This window comes from Quercus lobata, chromosome 7 (genome assembly GCF_001633185.2).
Source record: "Quercus lobata isolate SW786 chromosome 7, ValleyOak3.0 Primary Assembly, whole genome shotgun sequence".
In the NCBI taxonomy this organism is placed as follows: Eukaryota; Viridiplantae; Streptophyta; class Magnoliopsida; order Fagales; family Fagaceae; genus Quercus; species Quercus lobata.
In genome coordinates, this window is record NC_044910.1 from 43,394,914 (window position 1) to 43,408,470 (window position 13,557).

The window sequence follows — 13,557 nt, forward strand, 5'->3', positions numbered from 1 at the left end:
TGAAGAAGCCTTCCAATTCACCAAGGCTTGAGCCTATTGCTGAAGAGGGTGCTGAGGAATACGATTATGATTCATAATCTGGAATGTTTTCTTTTCATCTTCTTGAATCTGGAATGTTTTCTTTTCATCTTCTTCTGTCTTGGATACTTGAAGAGCTGCTTGCATTTCAAAGGCTACAAGAATTCAGATTTATGTTGAGCTGAAGTTTATATTATTATTTATCCAAAAAGGAGACGAACCATTTTGATGCTTCAGACTATAGGTGGCTCTGATCTGCAGCCCTTAGCTGTTGTAGTAGGATCAATTCAGGAACATATTATTGTAAACAACAATTTGCATCAGAACAATGCTTCAATTCAACCCAATCAAGTGCAACCAAAATCAAGGTTGTTGCCATTGAGGCTCTTTTGCTCACCATTGCCAGCAATCCCACTTGTGTTTAATTGTATGGCTATTTTCCATCCATGTCTTCTTGCCCAAAAACTGAATCAAGGTATGATAAATCGATGTCATTTCACAAAGGCCTTGATATTATAACTAGATTTTGAAAGGAGAAGAAAAACAATTCAGATATAGACTTAAGAAATTCACAACACTCAAGCCAATCCGTGTTAACTCAAATTACACTTTTTCCTCCCACAAGATGAGTGGAGAACCCACTAGGTGCATGCATAACTTACTAATAAAAAAAATTACATCAATAAAATATAATTCATGAAAAGTTTGAATGTCATATGGATTCATAATCACTAAATAGTGTTTTACAATGCAGTAATGCTCACACAACTCCAAATCACTTATGAATAAAAAGAGAAAAATCGCATCAATAAGAAACCTAAATCAGTATTATTGTCTTAGAAAAATTGAAGAGAGAAGCACACAAGACCATCCAATATTCCAGTTTGGCTATTTCCGAAAACTATACCAACCCACACTTCAGTTTCCATATATTTGTAAAATCAATCAATTGATTATATTCTCTAGTGACATGTACATAAAAATCCCAAAAATGACTGACCTCATATATACGAGTGATCCAAACTTCTTTTGCTCCAAATACCCATAAAATCACTAGGTACCACCAATCATCACTTTTGTTGCAACAAGATAAATTCCCCATAATGCAGCTCCAAATTAAAGACTTTCAGCATTACCTAATCACAAAATATTTCTGGAAATCCTGACAATTAATAGGGTTGTACATAAATTTATGTTCAAAGAATCAACAAGAGATAAATGATCCATATTTGTAGCATTTGAAAAGACAAACTAGTAAAGATCATATGAAAGATGATGAAAAAATCGGTAATTTATAAGGTTCAGTTACACTGTCTGCAATCTGAAGAAACATTACACAAAATTTGACTGCTAACTAGATGCAATGATCAACACAATAACTTGAAATCCCAATTATAAAGCATGTGTTGCTTACAACTTCTATTGCACAATCAAACGCAAATTCCTAGGAAGTACTTTTGGTTTTCTTTTAAAGCAATCACAAATGCATATGTACTAGGTAGCCTTAAGCACCATATCTCAACCATATGAACATCTAAGCTAGCCATATTGATTTAAACAATGCCTAGGAATTACCTAGCAACCCCTCATCTGGGGATTCATTGAGCACTCCATACAGCTAAAAGAGTACTAGAGTGTACAAAGCTTTTAATTGCAAGCCTACCCCCCATCCACCATAAATTGTAATTAGAACAGGATTATTCAAGGGAAAATATATATATATATATATATATATTTTTTTTTTTTCAAAACCAGACAAATAGTTTTAAATATATCTTCAAATGAATTGGTTTATAAGCATACTTATTAAAATAATTTTTAAAGAAGATACTTAAGGATCAATTAAGCAAGATATGTAATAGATGTTTCAGTTTCACTCATCCAATAATATCACTCAATAGATGAAAGACTTCGGATATATTTTATCACATAAAATTCTACAAAAGACCAGGTATACCTTTGTTAATCTTTGGACTAATTTTCACATCCATCTCAAAACTATTGTTGTTCCTTGGCAGCTAGACTTGTTCAAGCTTTTCCAGAGCCTCGTAATAAATAATCTAAATACCAAAGTTATATTAAATAGAGAAATGTAGAGAGCTGATATGATGCTCATAATAAAAAGAAGATACTGTTAAGGTGTGTCAAACAGATTTTTATTTATTTATACCCGAATCTAGCGAATCTTAAAACTACTATCTCCATCTTCACCTTACTTTTTCAAATATATTTAGTTTTTTTACGGTGTGCTCACAATGATGAGCATAATGCACCTTGAAGAAGTACAGGCAAATCAAAAAGAAGATCTAAGAGAAAATTGAAAATATAAATAGAAGTACAGTTAGTAAAATGCTTGAGATCATTCAAACAAAGTGAGAAGTGGCAAGGACTTCAATTTCTCAATAGATCTCATACCCTCCTAAAATTTTCCACACGAACCACATCATGCATGCTAGCACCAAGTTCCATACATTTGAAGATTACTTTGACATAATAAAAACTTATTTTAATTAAAAAAAATTAAAACAACTACATGGTTCATGACATCACATTGGGCAAGTACAGACCCATTCAACCAATTCACTTAGATAATCACAAGAAACTACCCTCTTTTCGCCAAAATACTGACTCAAGAAATTGATCCCAACATATGAGTTTCCAATTATGAAATATCTAATGGAGCTAGACTGTTATCTTTTCATCTTCATACACGCCATATATAATACATAGAACCGTATGAAGCATCCAACAATAATTTTATTTTACCAAATTCTTTATAGGTTTTACACCATCATATAGACATATCATGAAAAAAGAGAGATCTATACCTCCAATATATGATCATGTCAGGTGCTATACTTCCAAGAAAACTGCTGAAAAGTACACCAGATGGTTTAAATGCAGTGTCCACTTCCCATGTGTTTGCTGTATCCCTACAAGTAGAACAAAGGTAAGCCCTATGGTTTAAGACTTTACAAGCTAGCATTAACAGTTATTCCTTCATGCACTACTTTGTTTCTATGTATTAAAATAGCCCAAAGAGTGTTGGCAAAGATGACAGTGATGTGATTGCACTGGTCTTGTGACTGATACACTCTTTCCTTTGGCAGCCCATTCCAAATTTGTAGCTTTTAGAACCTCTTAAGATTATTGTTTAGCTGTTTGAATAGTCTTATACAACTTTATGCCAAACTCTTTTCAAGTGCAAATAACTTGGTATTAAACAAAACCAAAAACTCAACAAACACCTGTTTGTTTTTGTGAACACAACTAACCAAAGATCATAATTTTAATTAACAATCAACTCATTATCTTAACATGTGATTCAAAAATATTAATACATAGAACCGTATGAAGCATGCAACAATAATTTTGTTTACCAAATTCTCTATAGGTTTTACACCATCATATAGACATATCATGAAAAGAGAGAGAGATCAACACACCTCCAATATATGATCATGTGCTATACATCCAAGAAAACTGCAGAAAAGTACATCAGGTGGTTTAAATTCAGTGTCCACTTCCCATGTGTTTGCTGCATCCCTACAAATAGAAGAAAGCTAAGCACTATGACCTGGGATAGTAATACACTACTTTGTTTCTATGTATTAAAATATCCCAAAGAGTGTTGGCAAAGATGACAGTGAAGTGATCGCACTGGTCTTGTGACTGACACTCTTTCCAGCCAAGAAGAAACTTAAGGTTGACTTGACTTTGGCTCTAGGACCTAAGTTCTAATGGTGAGTGGTGATCTGAACCACGTCATAGACAATAAATAGGTGGTGTAGGCATTCCTTTTCTGTAGCACATAAACAGCAAGAAACATCAATGATGAGATTGCTAATTGCTAACTCCCTTCTCACTAGAAAAACATCATTTAATAGTTTCCATTGGAAAAATAATGGCTTTGAAAGGGAGATAAATCTTTCACAGGGAAGCCCACATCTGAGAACTATATCATCTTCCATAGGGCAGCCACATTTGAGAACTATATCTCTGAATTATGCTTCTTCCATCTAAGTGTTCATTATGGAGAAGCCAATAGGTTCTCTTCATAGTAAAGAGATCTGACTGATCATGGGGTCAAATTAGTTTCCCTGTACTTCCGAATTAGTTATAATGTTGTATTCAATGGCAACATGACTCAAAACTACTTTGAGAATTTAGTTTGAGCTTTAGAGAATGGTCAATCAGATTCAAACGCAAGAACCTAAAAGATAGAAAGATCGTTTTTAAAAAAGAAATAGAACTTAAAGGATGAAGAAATTTTATCAGCAAGTACAGTTGCAATCCCAACAATGATGAAAACACGTAATTTTTTTATTTTTTATTTTATTAAATGATCAATCACGAATCTGAGGGGTTGAAGGGATACTCTAGCGGTTCCAACACCTCTTAAATATTATGATCGGGAAACATGTTCTAATACATATTAAAGCAAATAAAATAAACCAAATAAATGAATAAGCCAATCTTTGACTCCTTATCCTAATTAAAACTACTTATTTGTTTGGCTACCTGAGTAGTCTTATGAACAGACTCCATAGTCCCAATTCTTCTCAACTCCAAATACCTTCCTTCGGCAACCCATTTCAAATTTTCAGCTTTCAGAACCTGTAAAAATACTTTTAGCTGTTTAAATATTCTTATGACAACTTTATGCCAAACTCTTTTCAAGTGCAAATCATTTAGTATTAAACAAAACCAAATCTCAACAAACATCTGCTTGTTTTTTGTCACAAAACTAATCAAAGATCGTCATTTTGACTAACAATCAACTCATTATCTTAATACGTGATCCAAAATTTTTATTTAATTTTAAGAACATTAAGAGCAAGGTGCACTATCAAAGATGCTTTTCCAAAAGTATTTAAATGAATTACCTAGTTCTTTATCTGTAGAGAGTACCACTTGATGACCTTGACATAGGATCTAGTCCTTTAATGATTGCTCCACATTCCTTTACAAAAAGACCCAAATAAAGATTTGAAACAATTAAGTTGTATAAAAACTATTTAAATCTCTAAATCATAAGTGATAGCAAATAAAAAATAAAAAAGAGTACATGCCATATTAGAGGAGTCTACTCTTTACTTCCCATCTTAGCTCTAGAATCTGAATCTAGGCATCAAAAAAGAAGAAGAAAAGATTATGTATTTTTTAAGCAATTGAATAAAAGGGGAAATTGGTTTAAGATATTTTCAAAGAAAACAAGAGAGTTCAATACCACTGAACTATATTGAAAAGGTTGCAATTAAGTCATTGACCTGGTACCATCCTCCCATCCAAGAATATTCACAAAAACACTTATAACTAAAGTAGGGGAACCATAAAATAACATTTCCATGATCTTACCTTAGAGGTTTTGAATTCCAGCGGACACTTCAAACCTAAAAAGTAGAAAGAAACAACAAAGATAAACATTTAGACTAGAAGGACCTTTCAACATTTTACCACACTAACCATTACATGATTCAGCTTGGCTGGATAGATCTAAAGCATTTTCAACTCTGAGAGTTGAACTTTAAACACTCAAATCTGTTTTACAGTAAATTTAATATCTTAACAATAAGCAGGAAGAAAATATACAAATTGAATCCCAATTATGGAAAATAAAAAAGGATAGGATTTCATACCGCATAGAAACGTCTCAAACATTGCATATTCTTACGTTTTCCATCCAAATCTAAAAGTTCTTGATAGTTAAACCACATTAAGGGGAAAAAAAGGCAGAAAATGGAAAAATGCAGTAACCATACGAGCAATTCAATCAATAAAAAAAGAGTAACTTTGGTTAGAACATTCTGCAATGGAATTCAGTTTTGAATTCACACTTTCTTTGAAGTTTGTTCTTATTTTGGCAATGTAGAAAATAAGTATACAAGCATAATAAACCACTGCAGACCTAGCAATTTTTCTTATGGTGCTTTTCAAACTATTGGCCTTCAAATTATTTTTACCCCCAAAGGACTACTTGGTACCAGCTATATGCCTCGGATTATATTAGACACTATGACTTAACTTGCTACCATAGCCTCTTTGAGAAAGGAAGGTACTCAAGAATTCTGAGTCTATAGTTTAGTGCAAAGTTGATTTTTATTTCTCTTGGTAATATGTTTGATGCATTCTCATTCTGTTGTCACTTACCTCTCAATAAAATAATGGAAAAACCTAAGTAATATTATTCAGCGAATCAATAAAGGTAAAGAAACAAAATTATTTTTTAGAAATTAACAATAAAACATGAACAATTGGCTTGATGAATTGCATAGGTCAGAAACACCTAAGCAAATAGGTTCAATATCTTCACAAAGCATTTCATCGAACAGCTTGTGTGCTTTACTTAAATTTCAATTTCAAACAATCAGTAAGCATACTTGTGATTTGGTAAAATTGAAAATGTCATAAGAAGAAATTATGCACAAGAAGCAGAAAATTTCTCAATAAATAAGAGACAAATATTATAAGAAATGAAAATCAAATTGCAAGGTGGAAATGAAAGGGTGAAGTTTGACCATTTTTTTCAACTCATAGTCCAACAGGAAGTAATGCAATAGAGTCCAGCGGGAAGATATTTTTGTTTAACCACAACCATCTTTATAAAGAAAAACGAAAGGGTGAAGTTTGACCATTTTGTTCAACTTATTAACAAGATCATAATGATTCATCTATAATGAATTTTCAGCCTCCTTAAAGCTTCCAATATACAATATTTATGGCCAAATATAGTAAGAAATATATCTTTTGCTACTAATACCAAGTCTTACATACCAATAACTAATACCGAAAAAACATCCCACACATAATGGCCATTTTCACCATCATGAATCTTCAATGCAAGTGATGCAAATATGTCATCAATTATTTAAGGGTTGCTCTTGTGTAATCAAAAACAGTAGTTAAAACCTGAAAGAAAATTTTAAAAAGAAATTGTGTAAATATTCATTCATAGATGAACTTAATGCAATCTTGTTCAAAGTAGGATATCTATTAAATTCCTAAAGAATCTCATTAAGTGAAGAGAAGCAGAATTAGTGACCAGATTTGGTAGTAATTGTTTTCAAAAATATTCAAAGAATGTCATACGCTAAGTTGTAGTTCCAATTGGAGTTGATTCATCATCTGGAACTATATAAATTAAATTAAGAATCATTATTTGTAATTATTGTTTGGGCTGCTTAACGGAAAGGCATGCCAATCCTCCATCTTGAGCAACACTTTACACACCATTGAGATAGGCGCAAAAAATGCGATTACTGGAAATCTGTTATGAGTAGAAAAGCTCTTCAAAAACCACAATTGAACCAAGGTGAAACCTATGAAGCCGGAAAATTTTGAGGAGGACAAAATTTCAATAGCAACTCATATTATGAATGACCCAAATATTTATCATAATATGATTAAGGTTCATGTCAAATATAGCAATTTCATTAACCATAAGATAACTCAAGCAAGTGACAAACATCTTTGGCTCTAGGAATTTCAAAGATTGCTCTTGGTCATTTGTCTTTTGTTAATTGGTATGGCATATAAAAAAAGGGGGCCAAAATAGAGCTATTGAAAAAGATTTTTCCAATATAGCCATTGACACATTAAAGCTGCCAAGGAGGGATTTAACTATAGCATTAAAAAACCCAAACAAAGTATTTTTTTTTTACCTTGACAGGTCAATCGTTAATCTTCTGCGTTAGTCCTATATTCTTGGAATCATTCAAAATGTTAAAAGACAAATTGAGAATAAAGTGATATCTTTTTGAGGTGCTACTTATTCATATTCCATTTAGTTTTGGTAGGAAAATTTTTAGTAAAAATTTCTGAATTGCTAACAAACAGAGAATACAAGTCGAAGTACATATGGATAAAACAAAAGTGCCAAGATGCGCTCAATTGGAGACAGAGTTTCAAGGGCTGGCCGGCAAAGCCTTCCCCTACAGAATCCCTAAGATTCTCAAAGTAGCTCATAATCCTTTTTTTTTTTTTTTAAAAAAAATTGAATGAGAAAGAGAAGAGCATAACATTTGAAATTTTAGAAAAGGAGAGACAGAGGAACCTGGTGAAATGATATTGATTTCTAAAGAAACAATATTGTGTGCATTAATTTAAAGGGGAGCTGAACAGTTAACAGAGAAAGAGAGGTGTACTGGTTTAATGGTTTTTGTTGAAGCAATTAAATAATCCACATCCTTTCAAATTCTAAAAGGACATTAAAATTCCATTTTTTAAGAAAAGGTGAGATGGAAAGTCAAATGCAAAAGTTACTCCAATAGAGAGCCACATGGTAGAACCTCATGCTCTCCCGCATGAGGTCTTTGCTTTTATATATATATATATATATATATATATATTGATTGATGATCGATTATGGAAGCGATTGAATGTCACATGGATTCATAATCACTATATAGTCTTTTACAAATGCACACATAACTCCAAAAGTGAGAACCAAATCACTTATGAATGAAAAGAGAAAAAGATCATCAATTAGAAACATACATAGTATTAGTGAAATTCCAAGTGCATTGAAATTCCAGTTTGACGATTTTCGAAAACTATATCAACCCACACTTCAGTTTCCATATATTTGAAAAATCAATCAATTGATCCATATTCTCTAGTGACAAGTACATGAAAATCCCAAAACTGACTGACCTCATACTACAAGGGATCCAAACATCTTTGCTCCAAATACCCTTTAAATCACTAGGTACCACCAATCATCACTTTAGTTGCTACAAGATAAATTCCCCATAATGCAGCTCCAAATTAAAGAATTTCAGCATTACCTCCACATAATATTTCTGGAACTCCTGGCATAATTGGGTTATACAGAAATTTACGTGCAAAGGATCAACAAGAGACAAATGATGCATATTAATAGCATTTGAAAAGACTACCTAGTAAAGATCATATGAAAGATGATGAAAAAATTGGTAATTTATAAGGTTCAGCTACACTGTCCACATCATCTAAAGAAACATTACAATATATTTGAGAGTTATCTAGATGCAATGTATAACACAATAACCTCAAATCCCAATTATAAAGCATGTGTTGCTTACAACTTCCATTGCACAATCAAATGCAAATCCTAGGGTGTACTTTTGGTTTGCTTTTAAAGCAATCACAAATGCATATGTACTAGTTAGCATTAAGCACCATATCTCAACCATAAGAACATTTGAGCTAGCTATATTGATTTAAACAATGCCTAGGAATTTACCTGGCAACCCCTCATCTGGGGATTCATTGAGCATTCTATACAGCCAAAAGAATACTAGAGTGTACACAGCTTTTAACTTCAGCCCCACCCCCCAATCTCCCCAAAACAGTAATTAGAATAGGATTATTCAAGAAAATCTTTTTTTTTTTCAAAACCAGAACAATAGTTTTAAACATATTAACATATCTTCAAATGAATGGTTTAGAAGCATGCTTATTAAAATAATTTTTAAAGAAGATACTTAAGGATCAATTAAGCAAGATACGTAATAGATGTTTCACTCATCCAATAATATCACTCAATAGATGAAAGACTTCGGATATATTTTATTACATAAAACTCTACAGAAGACCAGGTAAAGAGTAGACGCCTCTGCTATGGCATGTACCTTTCTCAATAGATCTCATGCCCTCCACAAAAATACCGTTATTACGCTCTATCCACACTAACCACATCACGCATGCCGGCATCAAGTTCCAAACATTCAAAGATTACTTTGACATGATATAAACTTTTAAAATAAAAAATAATAAATAAACAACTACACGGATCATGACATCACATTGAAATATGGGGGCAAATATAAACCCATTCAACCAATGCACTTAGATAATCTCAAGAAACTGCCCTCTTTTCCCCAAAATACTGAATCAAGAAATTGCCCCCATCATATGAGTTTCCAATTATGACATATCTTCATACGTGCCACATATAATACATAGGACCGTATGAAGCATCCAACAATAATTTTACTTACCGAATTCTTTATAGGTTTTACACTATCATATAGACATATCATGAAAAGAGAGAGATCCATACCTCCAATTTATGATCATGTCATGTGCTATACTTCCAAGAAAACTACTGAAAAGTTCATCAAGTGGTTTAAATGCAGTGTCTACTTCCAATGTGTTTGCCGCATCCCTACAAATAAAAGAAAGGTAAGCACTATGACTTAAGAGTTAGAAGCTAGCATTAACAGTTATTCCTTCGTGCATTACTTTGTTTCTATGTATAAAAATAGCCCAAAGAGTGTTGGCAAAGATGAAAGTGAAGTGATTGCACTAGTCTTGTGACTGATACACTCTTTCCAGCCAAGAAGAAACCTAATTTTGACTTGACTTTGGCTCTAGGACCTAATTTCAAATGGTGAGCGATGATGTGAACCACATTGCACTAGCTAAGTCATAGGCAATAAATAGGTGGTCTAGGCATTCCTCTTCTGTAGCACATAAAGGGCAAGAAACATCAATGATGAGATTCCTAATTGCTAACTCCCTTCTCACTAGAAAACCATCATATAATAGTTCCCATAGGAAAAATGATGGCTTTGAAAGGGAGTTAAATCCTTCACAGGGAGGCCCACACATCTGAGAACTATATCATCCTCCACAAGGCAGCCCACATCTGAGAACTATATTTCTGAATTATGCTCCTTCCATCTAAGTATTCATTATGGATAAGCCAATAGGCTATCTTGATCATAAAGAGACTTGACTGATCATGGAGCCAAATCAGTTTCCTCTTACTTCCGAGTCAGTTATAATATTGTATTCCAATGGGCAATGGCAACATGACTCGGAACTACTTTGAGAATTTAGTTTGAGCTTTAGAGAATGGTCTATCAGATGTGAACAAAGTAACCTAATAGATAGAAAGATCTTTAAGCATGCAAATGAAAATATCATTTTTAAGCATGTAAATGAACTTAAGGGATGAAAAAATTTTATCTGCAAGTACAGTTGTGAATTGCGATCCCAACAATGATGAAGTTGTGGCCCTATTCATCCTCATTAATTCAAATATTTCTAATTATCAAAAGATTAACTAGTAAATAAAAACAAGCGATTTTATATTTTGTTTCTAAAAATAATTCCTCAACCAATCATATATAAATAATATTCTTCCACAGATCCCAACCAAATATATTAAATAATCAATCACGAATATGAGGGGTTGAAGGGATGCTATAGTGGGTCAAACAGCTCTTACGATCTCTAGTATTGGGGTTCCACCCCTTCCCCAATTTACCTAGGAAAAAAACCTTAAATATAATGATCAGGAAACATATTCTAATACATATTAAATCAAACCAAATAAACTAAATAAAGAAATAAGCCAATCTTTGAGTCCTTATCCTAATTAAACACTCCTTATTGGTTTTGCTGCATGAGCAGTCTTATGAACAGACTCCGTAATCCCAATTCTTCTCAATTGCAAATACCTTCCTTTGGCAGTCAATTCCAAATTTGCAGCATTTAGAACCTCTAAAATTATTGTTTAGCTGTTTGAATAGTCTTCTAATAACATTATGCCAAACTCTTTTCAAGTGCAAAAAAATTAGAATTAAATAATAATAAAAAATCTCAACAAACACCTGTTTGTTTTTTGTCAATAAAACTAACCAAGGATTGTCATGTTGATTAACAATCAACTCATTATCCTAATATGTGATCCAAAAATTTTATTTAATTTTTTGAACATTAAGAACAAGGTGCACTTTCAAAGTTGCCTTTCCAAAAGTATTTAAATAAATTACCTACCTTTTTCACTGTAAAGAGTACCTCTTTATGACCTTGACATAGGATCTAGTCCTTTGATGAGTGCTCCACATTCCTAGACAAAAAAATCCAAAAAGATTTGAAACAATAAATTTTTATAAAACTATTTAAATCTCTAAATCACAAGTGATTGCAAAAAAAAAAATTAGTACATGCTGTAGCAGAGGAGTCTACTCTTTACCTTTCATCTTAGCTCTCAAAGCTGAATCTAGCCAACCAAAAAAAAAATAAAAAAAAAAAGATAATATATTTTTTAAGCATTTAATGAACGAGGAAATTGGTTTAAGATATTTTCAAAGAAAAGAGAGAGTTCAATACCACTGAACTACTATGAAAAGGTTGAAATTTAACCCATCGACCTGGTACCATCCTCCCATCCAAAAATATTCACCAAAACATTGATCACTAAAGTAGGGGATCCACAAAATAACATTTCCATGGTCATATCTCAGAGGCTTTTAATTCCTGCAGACACTTCAAACCTAAAAAGTAGAAAGAAACAACAAAGATAAACATTTAGACTAATAGGACCTTTCAACATTTTAGCACACTAACCATTACATGATTCAACTTGGCTGGATAGATCTAAACCATTTTCAACTCCGAGAGTTAAAGTTTAAACACCTAAATCTGTTTTACAGTAAATTTAATATCTTAACAATAAGCAGAAAGAAAATATACAAATTGATCCCTAATTAAGGGAAAAAAGAGAGGATAGGATTGCATAGTGCATAGAGACTTCTCAAACGTTGCATATTCTTATGTTTTCCATCCAAATCAAGAAGTTCTCAATAGTTATACCACATTAAAGAAAGAAATATACAGGACATAATAAGAGATGCTCAGAAACTCCTGATATAGAGTCTGGCCATGCTTCATGTTTTTCTGAAAAACCATTGGTGGAAACAACGAAACAAGTTGCTTCTGTATCTTTGACCTCCGTCGATCGAAAAGCAAAACAGAGAATTAATGTTTTAAATTCACGGCCAACCACGAATGATACAGAATTTCCAACACTCTGATGGTTCAATTTGAACCACTTCGAAATCTCAATTCTTGGTAGTACAAGATAATTGTGATAAGAAATCGAGGGATCCATGAATATTTCTAGAAACCGCTTGCATTTAGCAAAAACAAGAAATTGAAATTTAGAGATTCTTGTAATATATATCACTTAAACTTAAATATATAGAGAGAAGGGGAGAGAGCGCACCTGATTAAATAGTCTGAATGATGATGGTAGATCCAACGACATGCAGTCTGATATATAGATATGTACTGTAGCAATATAGCTTTATATCATATCTGCGCAGTCGCTTAGTCTAATAAATTCTAAACATTTCAACCTAAGGGTGCTGGGAAGAATTTGGAGTTTTTTGCAATCCGTGAGACACCACACACTAAGGTTATCAAGAGATCCAAAGGCCTCATGAACCTCAATTAAATTTTCACAATTATCTATGCTCAATCTCTTTAAGTTTGGGGCACCCAAGTCAGGTAATTTTTCAAGACTTACGCAGCCATCTAGATCAATATCTTCAAGAGATTTCAACCTAAAGTTGCTAGGAAGAATTTGAAGTTTTTTGCAATCCCTGAGACACCACTCCCTAAGCTTATCAAGAGATCCAATGGCCTCATGAACCTCAATTAAATTTTCACAATTTTTCATGTGCAAAATCTTTAAGTTTGGAGCACTCAAGTCAGGTAATTTTTCAAGACTTACGCAGCCATTTAGACAAATATCTTTAACAGATT

At 32.7% G+C, this 13,557-nt stretch overlaps 1 protein-coding gene across 48 annotated transcripts; it reads right to left on the minus strand.

Moving 5' to 3' along the window:
* Window positions 1–6: 6 nt before the first annotated feature.
* LOC115952311 lies at window positions 7–13,556 on the minus strand. 48 transcript variants are annotated; one of them, XR_004083366.1, is made up of 18 exons: window positions 13,016–13,556; window positions 12,121–12,284; window positions 11,984–12,010; window positions 11,785–11,857; window positions 10,061–10,165; window positions 8,671–8,828; window positions 6,793–6,927; window positions 5,377–5,411; window positions 5,087–5,142; window positions 4,905–4,981; window positions 4,540–4,635; window positions 3,465–3,564; window positions 2,847–2,951; window positions 1,976–2,078; window positions 1,019–1,171; window positions 416–483; window positions 240–286; window positions 7–155 (listed from the first exon to the last, which is right to left on the minus strand). XR_004083366.1 is itself a non-coding variant. In XM_031069421.1 (9 exons), the coding sequence occupies exons 3-8, from the start codon at window positions 11,988–11,990 to the stop codon at window positions 5,378–5,380; spliced, it is 273 nt and encodes a 90-aa protein (XP_030925281.1). In that variant the 5' UTR covers window positions 11,991–12,010; window positions 12,121–12,284; window positions 13,016–13,556; the 3' UTR covers window positions 4,989–5,136; window position 5,377. The 48 variants fall into 48 exon arrangements, 6 of the variants coding, with proteins under 6 accessions (XP_030925281.1, XP_030925280.1, XP_030925277.1 ...); XR_004083368.1 differs by having other exon boundaries at window positions 7–173; XR_004083350.1 differs by having other exon boundaries at window positions 240–483.
* Window position 13,557: the final 1 nt, after the last annotated feature.

Excerpts from the sequence above, each read along its gene's own strand:
- LOC115952311 (XM_031069417.1), bottom strand. Across the intron at positions 10,166-11,805 it reads TATGTCAAGGTCATAAAGAG|GGATGCGGCAAACACATTGG; the intron begins GTACTCTTTACA and ends TTTTATTTGTAG. Across the intron at positions 8,722-8,804 it reads TCCAGAAATATTATGTGGAG|TGATTTAAAGGGTATTTGGA; the intron begins GTAATGCTGAAA and ends GGTGGTACCTAG.